Source organism: Dryobates pubescens, chromosome 9 (assembly GCF_014839835.1).
Source record: "Dryobates pubescens isolate bDryPub1 chromosome 9, bDryPub1.pri, whole genome shotgun sequence".
Taxonomy (NCBI): Eukaryota; Metazoa; Chordata; class Aves; order Piciformes; family Picidae; genus Dryobates; species Dryobates pubescens.
In genome coordinates, this window is record NC_071620.1 from 28,160,592 (window position 1) to 28,185,293 (window position 24,702).

General features: G+C 41.5%; 1 protein-coding gene across 2 annotated transcripts in view; it reads right to left on the minus strand.

Annotated features, from left to right (window-relative positions):
* Nucleotides 1–24,702, minus strand: part of FARS2 (phenylalanyl-tRNA synthetase 2, mitochondrial) — a 220,580-nt gene that overhangs the window by 153,758 nt on the left and 42,120 nt on the right. For both annotated transcript variants that reach the window (XM_054164080.1, XM_054164081.1), the window contains exons 3-5: nucleotides 23,214–23,849; nucleotides 11,414–11,573; nucleotides 7,652–7,783 (exon numbers count right to left, since the gene is read on the minus strand). In XM_054164080.1, the coding sequence (XP_054020055.1) occupies nucleotides 7,652–7,783; nucleotides 11,414–11,573; nucleotides 23,214–23,831 (910 nt within the window). In that variant the 5' untranslated portion in view covers nucleotides 23,832–23,849. The remainder of the gene's footprint in view (nucleotides 1–7,651; nucleotides 7,784–11,413; nucleotides 11,574–23,213; nucleotides 23,850–24,702) is intronic.

Consider the following 24,702-nt stretch of genomic DNA (forward strand, 5'->3'; position numbering starts at 1 on the left):
AAGGGAAATAGAAGGGTGGAAGAAAGGTCTAACTTGATAACACAGCACACACATCAGAGCTGGTGGTGTAGCCATGGGTAGGAGAACTAGAAAAACAAATAACAGATAAAGCAATCTGCCCTTTGATCGACCAGAGCATTACTGTGTCCAGTTCTGGAGCCCCTGTTACAAGAGGGATATGGACGTGCTGAAACTTGTCCAGAGAAGGGCCACAAGGATGATCAGAGGGCTGGAGCACCTCTCCTGTGAGGACAGACTGAAAGAGTTGGGGCTGTTCAGTCTGGAAAAAAGAAGGCTCTGAGGTGACCTAGTTGTGGCCTTCCAGTATCTGAAGGGGGCCTACAAGAAGGCTGGGGAGGGACTTCTCAGGATATCAGGTAGTGATAGGACTAGGGGGAATGGAATGAAGCTGGAGGTGGGGAGATTCAGACTGCATGTGAGGAGGAAGTTCTTCACCATGAGAGTGGTGAAACCCTGGAATAGGTTGTCCAGGGAGGTGGTTGGGGCCCCATCCCTGGAGGTGTTTAAGACCAGGCTGGATGAGGCTCTGGCCAGCCTGATCTAGTGTGGGGTGATCCTGCCCATGGCAGGGGGCTTGGAAGTAGATGATCCTTGTGGTCCCTTCCAACCCTGACTGATACTATACTACTATGATCTCTGTGCAACTCACTTCTGTGGTTTCCTTTATCAAGGCAAGACCAAGACTTCCTTTCTGTCAGATCAAAAGGAACCAAAACAACAATCAAACGCAGAAGACAATCTTCATCTGAAAGCAGGAAATAAACTTCATTTTCTTGTTCAAGTTGGATGGATGAAAGGTGAGAAAATAAATAGTTTTTCTATAGAAGAGTCATCCTAATTTTAAAAAACCCTTGCTCTTTAGAGACTTGACCTTTCAATGTCTTGAGAGTCTAGATCTAATCTTGCAAAAACTTCAAACACAAGTCATGGCACACTTCACGTGCAAATACGCAACAGGGCTGTAGCTATTCACTTTACCAGACTGGGATGCCTAGCAAGCCATCACTTAAGATTTGTGAGCTTGAAGGAGGTTGGCCCAGCTGATATTTCTGCTGTCACTGTCTATGGGCAATTCCTTTTCAGCCAGGAAATGTGGAAGTCACACATCAATTAGCTAAGGACAGCTAATTGCCCTAATGGGCCTTTATATGAACTACTCAAAGGTTAAAAGACAAGCACATGTCTAACTGTTTTGCTGGCAGCCACCCAGGTGACTCCCATCACAGCTTCCTTTCTTGTACAGATAGGCTGGATCATCACAGATTTTTAGGGAAAATCAACCCCTCTGCCCTATTAATTATTCCTTTTTAAATTTGTCAGCACTATCTCAGGTACACACTTCTCTGGACATGCCATGTGCATGCATTGGTGGGTATCTATACAAAATGCTGCAGAATACAGGCAAAAATTCAATTGCAACCTTCTCTAAAAGCCCACAACTCCACCCGAGGTCCACATTTAACTGGCTAAACCAAAATGTCAGTGACTGCCAGCTCAACAGAGCTTCTCTCAAAGTAGTCAGCTGTGACAAGAGAATTGTCTGTTTACACTGTGGGGAGGTATGTGAGTGTGTGTGTGTAAAACACAAAAATCAAAATAGACCAAATTTGTCTCTCTCTGCATTTATTTGCACACTTAATGGTCTTGTTTGTCTTGCCCTCTGTTTATTTTGATAGATACACACATGGATATTTTTATATATATAGGTATGTGCAAATGTAAGTCACTAGGATGAAATGAGACAAAGGTGACCCAGGAGCTGGATGCAACTCTGGGTTCTGCCACAGGTAACTTCTGAGACCCTTGGGAAGCTGCCCAAGCTTAGGGGCTTCCTAATTTCCCAATTTCCTTTACTCTGAAACATTTTTATCTTTGTGGGATATTCCCTTTAATTTCAGGTACCTGCCTAGATCAGGAGATTAGGCTCCCCCTGCAGCCAGACACAGAAAGAGGCTACCCAGCAGCATGAGCCACACAACAAGCTCCATCCACTCACAGAGCACTGGAAGACATTCTCTCTCTATAGGGCATGGAAGGACTGTAGGAAAACTGTAAATCAGTTTCCCGTGCACTCCAGTTGCAGCCCATAAAAGAGCTATAGCATAACGCTCTCAGAAGAATAAGTACAGAGAAAGGCTGGGAGACATCAAGGTATTGTGTCACAAAGGAGACAGACAGCAACCTGGGGAAAAAAACAAACAGATTTTAACCCTTTAGAGCTTTGTGATGAGGAGCTCTGAAGCTTACATAGCAAACCTGGACTGCTTTGGATGTACTGTTCTTCTCACCCTATACTCTACTCTACTGAGGCGACATCTGGAGTATTTTGTCCAGTTCTGGGCTCTCCAGTTTGAAGAGGGACGGGGAACTACTGGAAAGAGGCTATGAAGATGATTAAGGGACTGGAATATCTCTCTTATGAGGAAAAACTGAGACCTGGGGTTCTTTAGCCTGGAAAAGAGAAGTCAGAGGGGATCTTCTCAATGTACAGAAGTAACTAAAGAATGGAGGTCATGAGGATGGGGCTGGGCTCTTTTCAGTGGTGACCACTGACAGGACAAGGGGCAGTGGGTGCAAACTAGAACACAGGAGGTTTCACTTTAACTTAATGAAAAGCTTTTTTACTTTGAGGGTGACAAAGCACTGGAGCAGGCTGCCCAGATTGGTTGTGAAGTCTCCTTTTCTGGAAAGACTCCAAACCCATCTGGACATTGTGATCCTGGGCAACCTGCTACGGCCAACTGCTTTAGCAGGGGGGTTGGACTAAATAATCTCCAGAGATGTCTTCCAACTCCTACCATTCCATGATTCTGTAAAGAATCAACTCATCCAACACTTCTACCTTGTGTTTTTGGCAGGCCCCAGGTGCTCAAGACGCCAATACATCTGTAACTTCAATTTCACCTTGAGGAGTTCCAGGAATGGATTCTAAATGCATTATATTTACCCTTATACACTATATCTATACAGACACATACAGTGTTAACTATTTCAAGGTCCCCACAGAGAGCTGTTAGCACAGACAGAACATGGGTCTGCATACTATTTCAGCCACATGCACCATCTGCTCCAACATTTTAATGTAATTTACTAGGCAAGAGCTGAGTGGGAAAAAAATACCCTGCTAGATGGACGATATTAAATTTCCCCTTCCCCAAAACCAACCCCTGCTGCTTGATGTATGAACCCAACTCATCCATAACTAGTATTTCATTTAAGAACATATTCATGAATCTAAAAAAAGAAGGGGAAAAAAAAAACACAACAAAAGAAGTCCTGTGTCTGCAAGGTAACATTGATATGATTTTTGTGCTCCCTACTAACCTGCTGTCCACAGGAAACTGTCCAAACTGATAATCCTTTTGGCAAAAATCAAAACAAAACAAAACAGAGCGGACAGGTTAAGAACTTAGAACTGTTACTTCCCTTCAGTCAGCAGTTTTCATGATCTTCAATAAATGAGTAAAGAAAGATTTATTTACTGCAGCACTGAAACCACATTAAGTTCTATATGTTAAGACTTGGATGTGGCTGAACATGGCAGATCTGGGCCAAGAACTACTTAAATTTTGGAAGTAAGTTTTGCAAGTGCCCAGTAAAAGGGCTTCCAAGTGGGAAAGAGTTACACTTCAAGAATCAGGCTTCACCAAGGAGCACACTCATGACAAATAAGCTTCCACCTTCTAAAACAAAAGCAATGATCTGCAGAAGTTATGACAAACTCCTTTTGCCATCTTCAACAGTATGCATGAAGACGTTCAGACAAAGTATGTTTTTTCATTAGAAGTATGTGCCAAATTAACAAGAAATACTGTTACAGAAGAACTGCCTTTGCTGTAAGTTCAGGGTATTACCCTCAATTGGAAGACCAAAACTGCTCAGTATCTTTAAAACTGTAATTGTATGCAAGGTGCTGACAAACTTCTTTCCACAGCCTTACTGAAAGCTCATCTTGCTAAGGCCATGACAACCTCCTACTCTTCATGCTGGAAATTCATTCTTCTTCCAAATCCCTGCACCATTTCCTACTTCTTTCAAATTTCCTACTACATTCAAATTAGTTTCTTAATACTGTAAATAACAATGTTGCTTTCTGATGTGGAAAGTAGAAGAGTCTACATACAGCAGGGAAGTCTTACCAGCTCCTCTTACTGGTAGCTGTCTTCATGATTCATCACCTTCAGAATCGAGAGCTCAGCCGGACCTCCCATCCAGAGCTGTGTGCCAGGAGGCTTCGTATTACCAGCCAGTGATCACAGGCAGTCAGCTCCAGCAATCATCACACCAAAATTCCCAGACTTTGGTTTGATATGGTGTGCCACACTTACTGTTATTTAGATTGGATATTAGGAACAAGTTCTTTACCATAAGGTGGTGGAACACTGGAACAGTTTGCCCAGAGAGGTAGTTGAGGTCCCATCCCCAGAAATATTCAAGGTCAGACTTGACAAGGCAAGCAACCTGATCTAGTGGAGGATGTCTCTGCTCACCAGATGACCTTTGAAGTCCCTGTCAACCCAAACCATTCTATGATAATTCAAAACCATCATGAGAATTCTTGCAAAAAAAAAAAAAAAACCCAAACCAAAACAACTTCTTTTACAACTTTTTTTCATTTGTGGGGTTTTGGAGGATGTCATTCATTTGGGTTTCATTTAGGTATGGTCTGAAATGATTCAGATTTATAGTCTCTTGGTTCTGGAGTAAACTTTAGTCCAATTTTCTTGCTTCCATGCCCAGCTAACATATTCTGACAACGCTGAGCACCAAGAACATTGTCATTGATTTCTGTCAGCACAGGATCACACCCTAACTGCTTCCAATTTCACAGGTACTAAGCAACACTATGTGATTGTAGCTTCCAGGTAAGCAACATCCTCTATTGAAAGCTTGGAATCATCTAACTCCATGCAGACCTGGGAGCTTGGGCACCTACCAGTGAACACTGGCTCTGCTTGGACAACAAACTCTTGAAGCACAGAAATAAGTAAACACATCTTACATACTGTTAATTGATACTAATTCTACTGAACCATAAAACTTCCTTGTATCCTCATCATGGACCTAAAACTGAGAGTCCTTGCTACTATACTGTAAGGTTTCTGCTTTTTTTGTCAGTTTTAACAAGAATAAACTTTTCTTTCTATCGAAAATCATACATAACATTCCTATACATAACATACATACATACATACATAACATACATACAGACAGACATAACATTCCTATTAATGTATTCATGTACAGTTGAAGAGGAAAAACAGAGCACACAAAAATGGAAAGCTGAACAGTACAAGTTAGGTTTTGTACTTCTTATTGAATATTGATTACAGTAGTGATCTTCTGTGTTCACACTATTCCAAGTAATTGCTCTAGTTTAGCATCATCAGTCTTACAGGAACAGGTAGCATCGTTTGACACAGATATGGTGCTAAGGGACTGGTTCAGCACCAGCATTGGCAGAGTCTAGATAATGATTGAACTCAATGATCTTGAAGGTCTCTTCCAACCAAAAATATTTCTATGATTCCATTCAGTGCACAATTCAGTTCATTTCTAAGAACATAGGGCATGCATTTTTCTTTTTAAAAAGAAACTCTCAGTGTTAAAAAATTGGTAAATAACACTGCATTCCCTGATTTGTTAGTAGTAAGAGGTTTTACTGAATGTTAACAACTCTTAAGAAATACCCCATAGCTGGACTGGCTTTAATGGAAATGGTACTTACAGTCTTCCTTAAATTTTATTTGCTCATCCACACATCATGACAACAGAAAACTTGCTAGCTGTTAAGACAGAAAACCTGAATGGTTCAGAAGACTGGCTCATCCTCAGTACCCAGTGAATGACAAAGAACAAGGCTGGTTGCCCCTCCCTGGGCAAATCCTGATCTGCTTTATATTTTAAGGATGTGAAATTTGAAGGGGGAGATAATGCACTATGGAAGTCTACACACAGTAAAGTTATGTTTTGATCTGTTGCCTCTCATATCTGGTTTATCACCTCTGTTTTGTGGAGATCTATGTCAGAAAATAGAAGTCTAGCTTGTTAAGAAGCAAGTAGGAATAAACTAAAAATGCACAGAGACTCTTCACAAAGCTCAAATGGAAAAAAGAGGAGAGTAAGAAAGCAGGTGATAAGGAGTATCAATACATTTGAACAGACATGATGATTTTTCCCTATTACCAATGAATTTCTATTTACACTTTTTGTACACAATTTTTTGTATCACACTCTATTTAAAAGTGGTTAAAAGGCTCCTTCCAAAACAAATTGCCACCACTGTAGAAACCATTGTTGTTTCATGTACATTCATTCACACACACACATACATACAGTAATTGTTTTGACGCCACAGTTTAGCTCTTCTCACATGTATTAAAGAAACTTAAGTGGAACAACTTGGCAACATAGAAGATCTTCAAGAAAGCCTGGCTATTACTGTGCTACATCTCATGAAAATAACACACAGTAGTCAAAATAACACCAAACAGTAGGCTGACTTCTGAGGTTGGTCAGAACCTGTATTATATTTAGCACATCATGAATATGATAACCAAAGAAAGAACATTGACATGAATCTTTAACATACAGGGGAGAAGCTCTGGAAGAAGATTCATCTTTTCAAAGGAAAATGGTCACATTAAAATCCACAAACTTTGAAAAAACATGTTGTGCCAAGTAACTGGAGCCAAAATTGAGTTATTTAGAGTTATGGTACTTGGGCTGCAGTGGCAAGAACTTAGAGCACATTGAAGTACAACAACAGCTTAGGAAACTACTTGAAACTTGACTATTTGAAAGCACACTTGTGAGAATTAAATGGATCCCTTTCCAAAAGCTCCTATATGTAGTAAACAGCACTAACAGACAGTGAATGACAGAGGTCTGAGCACATGCACTATGCCCTGTGCTTTCAAAGAACTGCTCATTCTCAGCTAATGAAAACAAGCACATGAAATTCTCAATACAAAAATAATCAGAAAAAAACCCACCATTTTTTCCTCTCCTTCCTTGGTACTTACATGTAAGTTTTAGAAAGCAACATCATCAGGTGACTTTGCTCAGTATTACTTCCAATTAAAATAAATGATGTTGCTTTTAATGCAGTTTGCAACCCCATAAATAACTATCCTGAGGATAAAAGAAACAAAACAAAACCAAAAAGCAACCTACCATTTACCCAGCAACCAAACAGCAATAGGAAACGGCATCACATTCTTCTTTCTGTACTTTAAAGATACAGGAGTACTCTGATATTCCAAATATTAGGAAATGTTATTTGCTTATGATGCTTGTAAATCATAACAATGAATGCACTTGACATCGCTTGGAAGACAGAAAAATGCAGACCTTAATTTGTCAGCTTCTCTTTTAAAGCTGACATCTGTTCGTCTCCTTATTGCACAAAATAAAAGGCAAGCTTTCTGCCTGCAGGCTCCAGACTGCTCATTCCATCCCTCCACTCAAACCTCAGAATGTGAGGGCTGTGCTCCATCTCAGGACTAGTTGTGGTGGCTGCTATGAGCACAGATGTCTGTGCTCCCCAGGGGCTAAGCGGGACCTGAAGCTGATTGCACTGGAAGTGTTTGCTAATAGAGATGTCAAGGAAGTAAAGGAGTTTCAGTACCTGAGTTAACTAGCTGTTGCTCCATGACCCCGCAGCCCAGAACCTCCAGCCATTCTCCTTGGAAGTTGATCTCCATCTCAAAGGAAGGGTGGGTAAATGGGAAGTAGCAGTCTACCCATCTGACTTGCAGTCCTGTAGCAGTGTTGAAAAAAACAAATAAATATGAAGGGTGTATGCTTCAAAGGCCATCCCTCCAACCATCTGCAAAACTCGCCCTTCAACTAATGAGTCCAATTACAGCGATCCAGAGAAAATAAACAGCAAACAAACTCATTTACAGCACTAGGGTGAGGCAATAAATCTTAAAACTTCGGGGGAAAAAATGGCTGTGTCTTTTCTAATATGAAAAACACTTTGTGCAACTCAAGCATCCTTTGAAACCAAATCAATCATCTGTCAACCTCTAGCAACCAGCTGGCATTGAACAAAAATGAGCCAAGATCATGGGAAAGTCACTAATTTTGTTATTCTTTACAGCAGGAAATGACTAACTGCTCCCCACAGAAAAGCTAAGTAAGTTTTACTTAGTATTTCATCAGTTGCCTAGGTAAGTAGTTTTAAAATCAGAAGCTATTTCAACTACAAACCTATTCTTTTTGTACATGATCAAATACGAATGTTAAGAATAGATACGAATGCAAACAAATGTAAATATATATACACAGAGCTGTGCCCCTCATCCTATCACTAAATGCCTTTGTAAAAAGTCCCTCTCCAGCTCTCCTGTAGCAAAATCTCATGAAAGACACTCAAAGAGCATCACTTGCAGAATACAAAATGAGACGTGGCATATCACTAGAAATTGTCATTGAAAGAACTGTCTTCCATTGGCAAGTATTTAAGACAAGTGATTGCAGGCTCCAGGTTTTCATCCAGCATTTCTTTGCCTGTTGTTAAAGCCAGGAAGAAATAAAAAGACAAACCTTGGGAATAAATGCAGATGCAGACTTTTTAAAAAGTTTTTTACCTATCTCATGAAAATCCAGAGACCTTTAAGTAACTTTTGTTATATTTTTTTGCTAATGAGGATGATGAAACACTGGCCCAGGCTGACCAGAGAGGTGGCAGATGCCTCATGCCTGGCAATGTTTCAGAGCAGGTTGGTTGGGGTTCTGAGCAACCTGATACAGTTGAAGATATCCTTGCTCACCACAGGGAGGTTGGACTAGATGACCTTTAAAGGTCTCTTCCAACCCAAATCATTCAATGATTCTGTGTTGCTTACTGCCACATGTAGTCAACACTGACATATCCAGATAGTGAGTGATGAATCAGATAAAGCTAAACTACTAGCAACCTGGTCTAGTAGGAGGTGTTCCTGTGCATGGCAGGGGGGTTGGAACTAAATTCTATTATTTAATATGCAATCCAAACAATCTGCCTGTGAATAACAGTTGACTGTATGACAATGCAATCTTTCAGTAGCTTACTGCAGCTGTGATCACGCTATCCTTCTAGTAAAGATGGGCAACCCCACTGCAATATTCTGCTGACAGCGCAGGCTATAAGGAACACAGCTGATGTGAAATAGAAAAGGAATGCTTTTAACAGAAAATGGGGCCTTACAAAACATTCATAAGATGAAAAAAAATCCATTTTTTCCAAGTAAAATATATTTAAATGTGAAGTTAAAATCAAAGGCAGTTGAGACACAGAAGCAATCAAAAATACGGTGTAAAGTGGAGAGTAAAATGAAAAGATGGCAGCTGTCAAAAGACAAATTTAATTATGTGAGTCCCTGGTCACTTGCACTGCACCCATCTCGTATGTCCAGCATCCAGCATGAAGTTTGCTTCTTTGAATAGTGCTTTCCAGATTGCATTGACAGCTTACTAGAAGGTCAAGAAGGTGGAAAGGAGAGAAAGGCACATTTCCAAGAAAAATAAATAGACATTATTATATTTAAATCACAATCTGTGTATTTTTGAATTTCAGGAAAAATATCTGGGGCACAGACATAGAAAATCCTCACACTAAGAAGACAGCACATTCTCCCAGTCTGTAGATTTACAATCCTTTAAGAATATCTTTTTAATATCTTCCTAGGTAATCTGTGAACTGTGTAAGTACTTGTAATAGCAAATATACTGAAGCTTAAAGTGCACCTCACTTGGGTAAGACCTCATCAGGAGTACTGTGTCCAGCTCTGGAGTCTCAGCATAGCAGACACGTGGGCCTCTTGGAATGGATCCAGAGAAGGCCACAGAAATAATCCAAGGGTGAAACCCTCTGCTGCAAGGACAGTTTGAGAGAGTTGGGGATGTTCATCCTGGAGAAGAGAAGGTTCCAGCGAGACCTTCTTGTGGCCTTTCAGTACTTAAAGGAGCAAATAAGAAATGTAAAGACAGACTTTTCCGCACAGCATGTGACAGGACAAGGGGTGATGGTTTTAAACTAAAAGATGGGAGATTTAGCCTAGATACAAGGAAGAAATATTTTACACTGAGAGTGGTGATACACTAGCACAGCTTGCTAGAGAGGTGATAGAGGCCCCTGGAAATAGGACTCTGAAAAATCTGTTCCAGTTGAAGATGTCTCTGCTGACTCCATAGGGGTTGGACTAGATGACCTTTAAAGATTCCTTCCAAACCATTCTAGGATTCTATGATCTGTCAACAATTCAAGAAGGATGTCATTTTAATCTCAGATGTCACAAATACCTCCTAGAAGTTTCTCACTTTAAACAACCTCTTCAGCATCTGAAGTTGATTTAAAAACAAACAAAACATTCTTACTATTACTTATTTTGATCCTAACTTTGTATGTTTCAAAAGGCTGCTTTAAACAAAATACAAGAAAAACTGAACTTAGGAACTTAAAAAAATTCTTGTCCAGGTGGGATAGAATGAAATACTGGTAAAAGTCTTGCTTGTTGTAAATTCAGCTTGAGAAATTCAGACAAATACTGAGGCAGTCAAACATAGGACTTGCTACCATTAGCCATCCATTCTTGGAACTACTGCTCTAAATTCAATGGCCATCTTGAAAGAGTTTTGAAAGTAGCCAGCAAACCCAGTGTTTCCTCATCAGAAAAATGAAACCATCCAGAAGAGAAGCCTCCTTGCCAGGAAATAGCATTAATGTGCAATTTTAGCTCAGGCCATTTAAAAATTTGACCGAAAGTAGGTTATTTCCATGGAAAGAGTATTTCTTTCCTATACGTGGACATTGATCACCCTTCCTCGTTTCACTTCAAGTGCCAAACAACAATCACTTCTCAGCTCACTCCAAGCTTAGGAAATGCCACCTCCTTTCAGCTGCAGTATTTAATTCATTTGCACAAGCAAAATACTAAGGGCACTTTGAGTGTGTATGCAGCAAAGCAGCACAGCACATGAATGCACCTACCCTGAGGTGCTGGAATGTGTCCAGAGACAGGCAATGAAGCTGGAGAAGGGTCTAGAGCAAAAATCTTCTAAGGAGCAGCTGAGGGAACTAGGGTTGTTTGGCCTGCAGAAAAGGAGGATGAAGAGACACCTTCTCACTCTCTACAGCTTCCTGAAAGGAGATTGCATTGAGGTGGGAGTTGGTCTCTTCTTCCAAGTAAGTAGTGATAGGACAAGAGGAAATGGCCTCAAGTTGCACCAGGGGAGATTTAGGTTGGACATGAAGAGTAACTTCTTCCCAGTAAGGGTTGTCAAGCCCTGTGAACAGGCTGCCCAGGGCAGTGGTAGAGTTCCCATCCTTGAAGGGATCTAAAAGTGATGCACATATGGTGCCTTCAGTCATCAGCAAGCCAGCAAAAAGGGTGCAAGGACCTACCATCGCCGAAGAGCTGAGTCATGAGCTTTGTGAGCACTTGCTTCAGGTTGAACTCCACCAGCCTCACTGCCTCCATAGTGTGACACTCTTGCTTGTGTGCAGTGCGATGACCTCGCTCAAACAGCTGTAAGCCTTCCCCATCTTTAATGTTGGAGAACAACTACAACAAAACCACAAGACATAAGTGTTTTGCATCAAAGCCTTTCTAAGAGAAAGCAGAGAGTGAAGTTTTATTGATTCAAGTGGAATCTTACCTGGGAAGTCTGCACCATGAAAAACAAATGGAAAAATTGTGATTTTATGTAAATTCACTAAACACAGAGATAAATCATCACAACAGAAAGAGTCAAACACTAGAATTTGGTTTATTTCTGTACCACATACTATGGTTAACTACAGGAAAATACTCATCTTTAAAGGAAACATCTTTTTCCTCATCCTGGTACATTCAGTTATTGTGGAGAACAAATTTCACTGTACAGTATCTAAAGTATATCCATAGAACTCCAATACACATCACAATTTCAACTTTTTGTAGTAGCTGAATGATGCAACAGAAATGCCAAAAAACCTCAACAGTTTTTAAAAGCTGTAATATAATGAGTTTCAAAAAAGCCACCAAAAAAGCTTCCCCAACAGAAAAAAAACAAAGGCACAAAACCACACATACAACACAATAACAACAACAAAATCACAAACCCACACCATATCAGAAAAACAAACAAACAACCAACAAAAAACCATCAGTCCCAACCTGTCAGTTTAGTGAGGTCTTGGATTATGACTCCTGGAGAACTGGAGAACTCCCAAACAGAGAGGGACCTGGGGGTGCTGATTGACAGCCACCTAAACATGAGCCAGCAGTGTGCCCAGGTGGCCAAGAAGGCCAATGGCATCCTGGCCTGCATTAGGAATAGTGTGGCCAGCAGGGGCAGGGAGGTCATTGTGCCCCTGGACTCTGCACTGGTTAGGCCACACCTTGAGTACTGTGTCCAGTTCTGGGCCCCTCCGTTTAGGAAGGACATTGAGACACTTGAACATGTCCAGAGAAGGGCAACAAGGCTGGGGAGAGGCCTTGAGCACAAGCCCTATGAGGAGAGACTGAGGGAGCTGGGATTGTTTAGCCTGGAGAGGAAGAGGCTCAGGGGAGACCTTAATGCTCTACAACTATCTGAAAGGTGGTTGTAGCCAGGAAGGGGTTGGTCTCTTCTCCCAGGCAACTAGCACCAGAACAAGGGGACACAGTCTCAAGCTGCACCAGGGGAAGTTTAGGCTCGAGGTGAGGAGAAAGTTCTTCACTGAGAGAGTCATTTGTCATTGGAATGGGCTGCCCAGGGAGGTGGTGGAGTCACCATCCCTGGAGGTGTTCAAGAGGGGATTGGACGTGGCACTTGGTGCCATGGTCTAGTCATGAGGTCTGTGGTGACAGGTTGGACTTGATGATCTTTGAGGTCTCTTCCAACCTTAGTGATACTGTGATACTGTGACTCATCTTGAGTACAATTTGTTCATTTAAGAACCACCATTTTCTTGTGTTTCCCACACACAGCACCTTCCTTCCTATGTACAAGAGTTTTGTCTTTGGGGCATTTAAGGATTCCTGGTTCTTGGTCTGGGGTTTCCAGATAAATCACAAAGCACAGGGACAGGTTGTGTTCGAGATGTGACAGACTTGCTCATTGTGCAGAGGCTGCTCTGGACCACATCTGTTGCAGGTTGGAGATTTGTTTCCTCTACATCCCACACATTTCTGGCTAGGAGATCCCAGACATAAACACTAGCAAATTTCAGTCCTCTCGGAGAGACTAATAAACCCCACTTGCTAAGCCACATCATTGGAGGCTGTGTGTTGGGGGGAGACAAGCAGCCAGTTTTACACTCTAAAAACAATTTCTGTTGGAAATCCTTACAGCTGGACAAACCCCAACTTCTGTAAGTCTGGAGGGTACAGAAAGCTAATTGTGATAGTGTTGCTAGTGCCCTTTACTCCTCCTCCACCCTCCCACATTCAACCAGCACACCCAGAGAGGGTAAAAAAAATACCCACACATTGAGATTTTCTTCCCATTAAGCCTCCTAACATAACTAGCTCTCACCCAGCAGATGCCACGAACAGCGTGTAACCTTCACAACTTGCAGATGCCCACAGAAGTTGTTTCAATTGCAGTTTGATGCCTCCAGAGCACTGAAGTGCTCTAACAAAGTTCAACTGAACCTCTGGTAGCCTACAAATGGTGGGTGTAATTAATTAAGATTAGCATGTAGCACGCTTCATATGGACATAAGCAGAAGTTTGAGTTAAGGGAGCACATAAACTAGCAGCAAAGTGGATGGAGTGAATTGAAAACAAAACCAAAAAATCACTAGTATTTAACTTTGAGGAAACGGGGCTGGCAGATTGAGAAAAGACTTCTCAAGTTAATCTCCTTAGTGCTCTGCACAGAAATACAAAATAAGAAAGGAAAAAGAGAAATACTGAATTATTTTCCATCAGTCTCTGAAAAATGCCTTTACTAATCAAAAGGCAGCAGCTTGACAAAATGAGATATTACACTTAAATAACAGATTTTGTATTGAAGTGCTCACCTGGAAGATTAAACCCCTTTATACTGCTGGCATTACTTCTGTACTGGTTGGAAGAAGCAGATGATACCCACCCTATAACTAATTTACTGTCGGCAGGATACATCAGTCATCCAGCATGTGAGTTTGAAAGCCAGGGGATATTCACAGAGGCCAGCATCAGCCAGGATTAATTGTCTTATGCTCACTAGGTGGTCAACAAACAGACACAGACTTCTTCACACAGGAACCTAAAGTGGCTAAATCAGGTTCGTGATCTGAATTACCCTCTGCAAGTAGCTCCTTTCTCTAGCTACTGACTGAAAAAATACCCTCAGTAAAGCCAGAAATACCCTTCAGGCCACAGAGATTTCCCTCTTTGGACTACAATACACAGTACTTACACACTAGAAGATCTATTTGTTATTTTTCCTCACCGGCAGTACTTTAGGACATGAAACACCCTTATTCCTTTTCCCCTTCATTCCTCCCACCATCCCTCAGCTTAAAACAGGTTCCTCAGACAGCTGTAACAAACAGAATCTGCACACTGCCTTTCAAATACAGCATTTATATCAACAAGCACACAAGTACTTTTCCTGACCACTGTGTTACTCCTGAAATGGTGATACTGCAATGCCTGTTTGAAGCAAAAGTTCTGGTTTAGATTATATCAGATGTGGCCACAAAATATGTGCAAGAACCACTGAAGTAAATATATTCTGTCATACCCCAGCTCTCCAACCTGACAGCCTCTTCATTCTTCCCAAACCAGCCCTAAGCACCACCTCCTCCTCTGTGCCAGGACAAGTGTCCATGCAGCACTGCACTGAGCCAGGCTGGGCGGTGGATCTGGGTAAGGAGTAACCCAGGAAGAGAGAAGAAACTGAGACGCGGAAACAGGCAAATTCAGATTGATACTTGGTTATCAGCATACGGGTGGCCTAAGGACATGCTGGCACATGGACACTTTGATACAGGCATGAGTCCTGATCAGTTGACCTAGACTGTCAAAGCACAGCTTTAGAGAAGATTCCAAAAGACAGGAAGCAGCAAGGAAACATCCTCCTTTACAGAAGCACTTTGGTATTCTCCATAGAGGTTTCATGAGCACCTGAGGACTCCAGCACATTTGTGGACAGGGTTATGCTGAGAGAAAAAAGGAGAGAGGACAAAGGAAAAAAAACCCAACCCAAAACAACCCCCCTACAGTTGTATTAATATTTACTCCCTTCTTTACATTCACTGATATCTCTATGTCAATATGAGCAGCTTTGAACTGATACACCAATGTCACTATTAGAATGATTGAACTATGCTAAGTGCATATTTCTATACACATAAAGCCAGGGAAGTCAAAGCTTGAATAAAATGAAGAATCACCTACAGTCACTCCTTTTTGATGCCAGTTCTCAAGCATGTATCTGAGTAAACAGAAGGAAAAATTAATTCCTTAGTTTTGCATAAAACACTGACACATCCAGGATGTACATGGACTTACATATGTACGTGTACAGGGTAGGAAGGCTCTACAGAGGGATCTAGATAGGCTAGACTGATAAGACAAGGTCATTAGGATGAGCTTCAACAAGACGAAGTGCTGTGTCTTACACCTGGGTCACAAAACCCCCATGAATGCTATAGGGTGGGCTGGTGGGAAAGGACTTGGGGATGTTTTGTGGACAGCCAGCTGAACATGAACCAGCACATGCCCAGGTGGCCAAGAAGGCCAACAGCATCTGGACCTGTATCAGGAATAGTGTGGCCAGCAGAAGTAGGGCAGGGATCATCCTCCTGTACTGGCACTGGTGAGGGTGCACCTCAAACACTGGGTTCAGTTTTGAGGCCCTCATAGGAAGGACACTGAGGTGCTGGACTGGGTCCAAAGAAGCACAACAAAGCTAGTGCAGGATCTACAGCACAAGTCTTCTGAGAAAAGCTGAGGGACTGGGTTGTTCAGCCTGGAGAAAACAAGGTTCCCTGAAAGAAGCTACAGCCAGGTAGGTGTTGGTCTCTTTTCCCAAGGAACAAGTAACAGGATTAGATGAAATGGCCTCAGGTTGCGCCAGGGGAGGTTTAGGTTGGAATTAGAAACAAGAACTTCCCCAAAGGGTTGTCAAGCCCTGTAACAGGCTGCCCAGGGCAGTGGTGGATTTCCCATCACTGGAGGCATTTAAAAGCTGCATAAATGAAAGAGACAGTTTACTGTTTGACTTGGCAGTGCTGGCTTAATGGTTGGACCTGAGGATCTTGGAGGTCTTTTCCAACCATAATAATTCTATGATTGATTTTTTTTCAGTGCAGACTAAACCAAACCACACTATTTTATTGTATTGAATATGAGCAGTCATTACTTCTATCAGAAATTTCCTATAGCCATAAATTGAGACATTGATGTAGACATTTTGCTCACTTTTTTCCCACTAAAGCACAATCTAAATATTGTATTGAATAGATTTAACTGTCTGATTCTGAAAACCATTGCTGGATTACTTGTTTTTTAGCTGGATGAGACAAAGAAAGACAAAGTTTGAAACAATATTTTACATGAAAGTTTTGCATTAAAAGATGCACTAGGGGCTTCAAAGCTCTTTAGACTATGGACTACTACAAACCTATCACAGACCTTCTGATAGCCTTTGCTGTCAAATTTTCAACAAAAAATAGCAAAGAATACAAAATGGATCCTCAGATCAGTGAGACTGTTTATTATGGCATGATTTATACACCACAACCTACTGAATAGTACAATGATCACAACTCGAGTAGACATCAGCAAGAGTGAAGATAGCTCCACCTGAGCTAGCCAGGCCTTTTATTCCTACCACCCAGGCACACTGAAGCTTCAGGAATAAATTCACCTCTCTTGTTGGTCAATTTAGGGTCACTTGTCCTTGTTCACTCCTCCTCACAGATGCCACCTCTCACTTACTGCACCACCACGTGCAGTGCCCTTGGTCTGCACTGAAGCAAGTCTAAGCAAGAGCCTTTCTGCACCCCAGCCCTTGGCACTAACTCTAACCATCAGTGTTAGCACTGCTAGAGTCAGCCACTGTCTGTGAAAACATGCTGTGAACTTCAGAAAGTGCCATCACTGAGTAGAGACTGTGCTGAAAAGTCAAATCACTGAACAAAATTGGTTATGTTCTAGCTCAAATCTGGACATCAGATAAACAAAATTGTTCACAAATTAGATTAATAAAGTGTTTACACCTACCCCAAAGCATAAAGAAAAAAAATCTACACTTCCACTACCTAGAATGAGATGTTTTACATTTTTAAAGTATAAACACTATGAAGTTATAACATAAATATATTCATTTTTTTCTGATTATAAATACAGCTTTGGAGGAGCAGTCCTTAATTTCAAATGGAATGCTTACAGTTTTCCATAGCATCCTACCAAAAAAGTTGCCATGTCCACTAAAACCATTCCAGTGGAGAATGAAGTTTCCCTATTTATAGCTTTCAGATGTTAGCACAAATGAGCCTGTCATTTCTTCACCTGAGCAATCTGGTATTGGCCTCTGTTGGAACAAGGTTACTAAATTAGAGGAGCAATTTCTATCTTTTCACTTCTCTTCCCTTTAAAACGTATATGTAATTCAGTACAGACAATAAAACACCTTAGTGTGTATATATTACTCATTGTCAACTGAGAGAGGCTCTGCAGTTGCCATTGGGTTTACCTTGGCTCCCTCTTCAGGCTAAAATGTACCAAGTGTGGATCAGAATTTTTTTTTGTCTTTTCCATCTGTTGTGGTAAGTAAAGAACTGCACCAAAGACCATGGCACAGCACAAAAATTATTTCTCTTATAATCCCACCCAGGAGTGTTTGCTAATCCAACCCCAGCTACAGTAGTATCAATACCACCAAACCAAAGGACATAAAAAACCAAAACTGCTATACAGAAGGGGAAAAATGTGCCCTTTAGAAGGGAAATGGGCATGCTGGATGAAGAGATGAGAAAAAATATACCATTTGGGATATTATTTAAGAAGAGTAGTTCATTTTATGTCCAGAAGTTTGAAGCAGATTTGTGAAGCTATTTTGGAACCAGCTTTAACTATTTATGCCAGCTTCTAAACCTTCTGTTACATGCACAGAATTCCAGCATGGTAAGGGTTGGAAGGGACCGCTAGAGATCATCTAGTCCAACCTCTCTTCTAAAGCAGGGTCACCCACGGATGGTTGCCCAGGGTCACACTGCAGTTAGGTGTTATTAATTTTAAATGTTTATACAGAGTTGAGGATGTTGCTGCTTACTGCAGGGGCATTGGACTAGATGATCTCCAGAGGTCCCTTCCAATTTAGTGCATTCTATGTTTCTTTGTAAAGATAACATCCGAGTGAGTTGGGAATCTCTCCAGCCTAGTCCAGGGCTCTGGCAACCTCACAGGAAAGCTGCTATTCCTCATGCTCTGATGGAACTTCCCAGATTCCAGTTTGTGTCTATTGCCCTTTGCTCTGTTGCTGGGCACCAATGAAAAGAGTCTGGCCCCATCCTCTTGCCCCTGACCATTTAGATATTGATGAACATTTTGAACATCCCCTCTGCTCTTCCGAAAGCTAAATAGCCTCAGGTCTCTCAGCATTTCCTCCTCAGAGAGCTGCTCCACTGTCTTCTCAGTATCTTTGTAGTCTCCACTGAAGTCTCTCCAGTAGTTTCCTGTCTCTCTTGAATTGGGTAGCCCAGAACTGGACACAATACTCCAGGTGTGGCCTCACTGAGGTGGAGCAGAAGTGGAGGAGAACCTCGCTTGACCTGCAGGCCATGCTATTTCTAATGCACCCCAGGGGACCACTGGCCATCTTGGCCACAAGGGCACATTGCTGGCTTATGGTGAACTTGTCCACCAGCACTCCCAGGCCATCTGCAGAGCTGCCTTCCAGCAGGTCAACCCTAACCTGTACTGGTGCATGGGTTTATTCCTTTTCAGCTGCAGGACTCTACCCTTGCCCTTGTTAAGCTTTCATGAGGGTCCCTTTCAGGTATTTCTTAAGTACCTGAATTTTTTTAGTATACTTAAAACATCTGTGAGTGGATTGTCAGATGTTCATTGGAAACAGTCCATGGACATTGAAAAAAAGTTTATGGGAAATTTCACCAGGAATTACTTTAGCAACAAGTTAGTTTGAAGCTGGGAACTTCTTTATTACTTTGATATAAAGCTGCAGAAAAGCATCAGTTACCTGTCCATCTTCAAATCACAGATTACTGATCCTGTAAAATAATCAGCCAGAAATCATGAAAGACAGTATAGCCAAAGAAACAAATAGCTCACAAATATTGGGCAGTTAAAGGCTAAAACTGACAAACTATAATTCATTTTTCCAGCTCTGCCCATGTATTGATTTGAACTTCGGTATCAAGAATTATCCTGAAGGTTTCAGTCATGGGGCAGAAATTTTAACCTACCCTTGACTACAGCATTTTATATTTGTAAAGGAGAGACACTTTTCTACATCTTTTACATCTTTCTTACACTGCCTAAAATTTCAGATGAGCATGAACTGACCCCATTTTCCCCCTCCTGAGCTGAGCCAACAATTTCCTCTCAGTTCAAGTTTCTATGAAATCACTCTGGGTTTTGAGGTTTGTCCTCATATCCTCAGTTCTGTGGTCACCTTCACCAAGAAGACAACAAATGATAAATGTACAGATCAAAAGAAAAATGCAGAGCAACATATATAATTATTGGAATTATTATATCATAGTATCATAGTAGTATCATAGTATCAGTCAGGGTTGGAAGGGACCACAAGGATCATCTAGTACCAACCCCCCTGCCATGGGCAGGGACACCCCACACTAGATCAGGCTGGCCAGAGCCAAAACTGATTCCAGAGCCAAAACTGATATTCCAAAACTGACTACAGCATATAAAATTACAGTGTTGGACACAAGATGAAACATACCCAGGGTCTATAGCTATGAGCTAGCAGTTTTTTCCCTAAGTTGCAAAGATTCTTATCCCCAGCACTGTGCAGCTTTCCTCTCGCCAGAGATTCCAGTCTGGTTACGAATGAAAAGTCTGAGATGAAGGTAGCAGGCCCTGGCATTCACACATTTTTGCTGCGGCTACAATCTAAAACATGGGTGTAAATAAATAAATAGCAAAAAAAGAAAACTATTTCTCTCATGCAGCATTACCTCCATCTATTCTTTGTTCTGCTCAGACAGTTCCTTCTGAAATTACCTAAATGTGGGTTATTTGAACAGGCAATCAGAACATAAAACACAGAAACAGTCCCCAGTGGAATTTCAAACTTAAACATTCCATTTTCTCCACACAAAGCTCCTACGATGATGACTGTAATAACTTTTACATATTGCAAGACTATCAGTGTTTAAGCTGCAATTGCAGCAGAAAAGGATGCTTTAGATCACAGTTTAGGTTTAGAATTTGTGTTGCCCAATAAACAAGACCACCTATTGTACAACCTACCACTGTTCCTTCATCAGTATAGAAAGTCAAGCGGACTTCTCCTTTAGGGACATACACACTATGCAGTACATCGCTAACTTCAAATTAATCAGCTATTAACAGCCTGGAGAAAAGAAAGCTCCAGGGATAGCTTAGAGTGGCCTTCCACTACCTGAATAGGGCCTACAAAAAAGCTGGGAAGGACTTTTCACAAAGGCTTTCTGTAATGGGACATAAGGGAATGGATTGAAGCTTGAGGAGGGCAAATTTAGATTGGGTATTAGAAATAAATTCTTCACAGTAAGAGTGGTGAGACATTGGAACAGGTTGTCCAGGAAGGTCATTGATGGCCCCTTCCTGGAAGTGTTTAAGGCCTGGCTGGATGAGTGGAAGGTGCCTCCTGCCCATGGCAGGAAGGGCTGGAACTAGGTCCCTTCCTACCCAAACCATCCTATGATTCTATTATTTCATGGTGCCAGAGCACCTAAACAGGCTGCTCAGCAAAGTTGTAGATGCCCTTCTCTGGAGAGATTCCAAACCCACATGGACATTTCAATCCTGGGCAACCTCCTCTAGGTGACCCTACTTTAGCAAGGGAGGTTGGCCTAGATGATCTCCAGAGGTCCCTTCCACCCTGTGGGATTCCCCAATAACATCTCATTCATTTTCTTGGGGAAAGAGAAAAAGAAACAAGTAATCTGCAATGCAATGGATCAGACTGTTACATATTGTGTATTTCTAGATAGAAGGTGGAAGTGAACATAACTTTCTTCCCAGTTATTAAAATCATATTATTACTATTATTCCTATAAATAATTTTTTAGAGAAGAAAGTAAGTTGTTAGGATCAACATTTCTTAAGGAACATACTCAATAATAATGTCAATAATTAGATCAACCACACTTAAGTTTGCAGAAATTCCTTGATGCTAGAGTATTGATGTCATCAGTTTGTGGCAGATAAAATCTTTCTAAATGAACTCCTGCTCAAAAATTTCTTTCAAACATAAAGCATTTTAAAATGGCATTTCCTTAGTGTACTATTGAACATTTTTCTCTTGCATACACCCTGATTGTATTCATCAACAGGGAAGAGAACTGAAAATGAACTTAAGACAGGATAAATCCACAAGATTTCTACCTTGTGGTTACCAAAGCAGCAGCTGTGTGCTGTGCTCACACTGCTGCACACGCAGGACAACTGCAGAGGTAGGTAGCTTGGAAGTGGAAGCAGCAGTGTCGGTGGGGGGTGGGAAACAAGGAGCATGAATCCTTTCCATCAGGGAGAAATGCAGTACTCTAGGATTATCCTAGTTTTCTCTTAGGCATCCAAAGCCATCAGGTTTCTCTGCCAAGCTCCAGTCACCCACTGGCAAGCATGTTAAGAACAATCTACATTGCATTATTATTAGAATAAGTTGGGTTTAGTTAAAGAGGGGGAAATTGGAGGTGCTGCGGTGCCGCTGCAAGCACACAGAAATCATACACATCAATTACGACTTGGAAAACAAACTGGCTTGTATTTACCAGTGATCACTGACACAGCAGAATACTTTATGACACCAAAGCACCTGCAGAACACACAAGTTGTGCCAACAAAATATATGAACTCGAAAGTCTTGGACTTCTACCTAGAGGCTCATCAGATGATGTCTCTAGACTCAGAGCTTACTGTGTATGTCTCACCCAGAACTCAGCTGCAGCAGATAAATCTGCTGGATGAGATGCAGAATGGAATAATTAATTTAAAAGGACATTCATTCATGGAAGGTTGGAGCTATCAAAAGAAAGAAGAACAGAATAAAAACTGTACTCTGCATGTAGCTGCAAAAAGTCACACCCATGAATCCTTCAAGTACTAATATGACAAAGTTTTGGGGACAGTGATGTCATTGGAAGAGAGCTGTGATAGAACTAGAAATGAATAGTGCAGATCAGTTCTGCATCAAATTTGCGCTGCATCCACAGCAGCATGGCCAGCAGGTCAAGGGAGGTGATTCTCCCACTCTACTTTGCTCTCATGAGATCCCACCTAGAGTACTGTGTCCAGCTCTGGAGTCCCCAGCACAAAAACAATGTGGAAGTGTTGGGAAAAATACAGAGGATGCCATGAATATGATTAGAGGGATGGAACACCTCTCCTGTGAAGACAGGCTGAGAGATCTGGGCTAGTTCTGGCTAGAGAAGACAAGGACCCACAGACACCTTAGAGCAGTATTTGAAAGGGGCCTGGGACATCTGGAGAGGGACTTTTTACAAAGGCATTTAGTGACAGGATAAGGGGTACTGCCTTCAAACTGGAAGAAGCTGGATTTAGATATTAGGAAGAAAATCTCCATGAGGGTGATGAGGCACTGAAACAGGTTGCACAGAGATGCTCCAGTCCTGGAATTGTTCAAAGTCAGGTTGGATGGAGCCTTCAGCAACCTGACCTAGCATTTGTCCCTGCCCATGGCAGCAGGGTTGAAACCAAGTGACCTCTAAGGTCCCTTCCGACCCAAACTATTCTATGATTCTACATTTAACTGAACAAGATGTTTCATTTACTGTTTTATTTGGCTAGTTTTCAAGAATATTGCCTTAACATTTTTTCCACATTTTTCTGTGGAAGTTTATAGCAGTCTTCAAATTCAGCATTTCCCATATGTATTTTTCCCAAATCAAACATATGACTACAGGATCTATCATTTTATCAATGCACAGCATGACACATTGCTGTAACGTGTCTACATGCACGTGCTTCACTTACGGCAAATACAAGATCACACAACGCACCCAAAACCATTCACCCCAGCTGCAGAGGTCTTACCTCATGACAGGAGAAGAGCCGAACGCCTTCCATCTGATGGAAGACTGGGTAGTGGGTGTTGTCAATTGTATCGCGGCGGTAGACATCCCCCACAGCCAGAAAGGCATCCAGGCCAGAGTGTATCAAGTCCCACTGGTGAGCTGAGGTATGTGCTCTTAGCATATGATCCCGATTCAAGTAATAGTTGTCCTCTTTCCTTCTGCTGGTGTGGTTTGGTGGGATAAGCAAACTATCAAAATTCTGCTGCACTGTAACCACTGGAGAAAGTCCATCGTAGACAGAAAAAAGTGGAGTCCCGTGGCGGCCTGTATATTGTTTGTAGAAATGGTCCTTCACCCGCTCCTTGATCAGCCACAAAGGGTGATGCTTTTTGTTATGCAAGTTCTTTCCCACCTTAGAAAGAATCTTCTCAGTGACGTTGCTGTAGTCATCCTGAGGATAAGCTTTCCCAAGCAGTTCCACAGTATTTGAGCAGGGTACGCTGGCAGCAAAATCAGAAGTTACAGACTTCGATGAAGAATGCCTTGAAGAGGTGGGAATTCCTCGTACCTTTACTTTTGGCAATAAAGCTGTTTTAGAATACTTTGCTACCCTCATGAATTTCCAGAGCATTGCCATTGCAAATTTTGCTATGATCTAGAGACGGAAAAATAAATAAAATAGTGAGTTAGGAACTACAATCTTGCTGTGGGAATTGCTAGCATCTCAGGGACAAGTGAAATCCAAATGTCTGCTTGATTAATATGACTGTAGAAGAGAGAAAATCCCCTTGTGATCAAATTTCAGCTAGGATATCTCATTCAATTATCAGTCTTCTGCATCACTGCATCAGTATTAATGACTCCAGACCCAGCCTTAACCCCATTCTAGATACTGCTACTCTTTATAGCTGAATAAACATCAGGCCTTCTATGAAACAGTATTTTTCACTTGGTTAAAATATGAGGCAGTAACTGAATATCATTTATGAAAAACTCAGAAATTTAACAATGTCCTCTATCAGTCAGGGACTTGTTTATAACAAACTCCTAAGCATTGATTTATTGTTGTATCACCTACACCCATTAGCAGAAGCTACAGACGATGTTCCACATCAACCAGGTGCATGTGGCACACACTATGACATCATTGCTAATTCGTACCTAACTCCAAATAAAACCAGTTTAACCTTCCAAACCTCTGTGGAAACAGATGGCCAGACCACAAGGCATCTATTTATACACAAACAGCATATTAATTTCACATATGAGCACTGCACAAGATTCACAATGAAGGCTTCACGTGATCAGAACCAACATCAGCAACCCTCCTTTTCTGTACATTAGCCATTAGTATGGCTAATTTCATGTCTTATAGTGCTGTAAGGAGCAGGGAGCTTGGCCAAATATCATAAAGGTGAATTAAGTGGTGAGATTCTGAAAGACATCTGAAGTGAACAACCACTTTCCTCTCAAAGAGCCATATTTACACATTGTCATGGTAGGGCGAA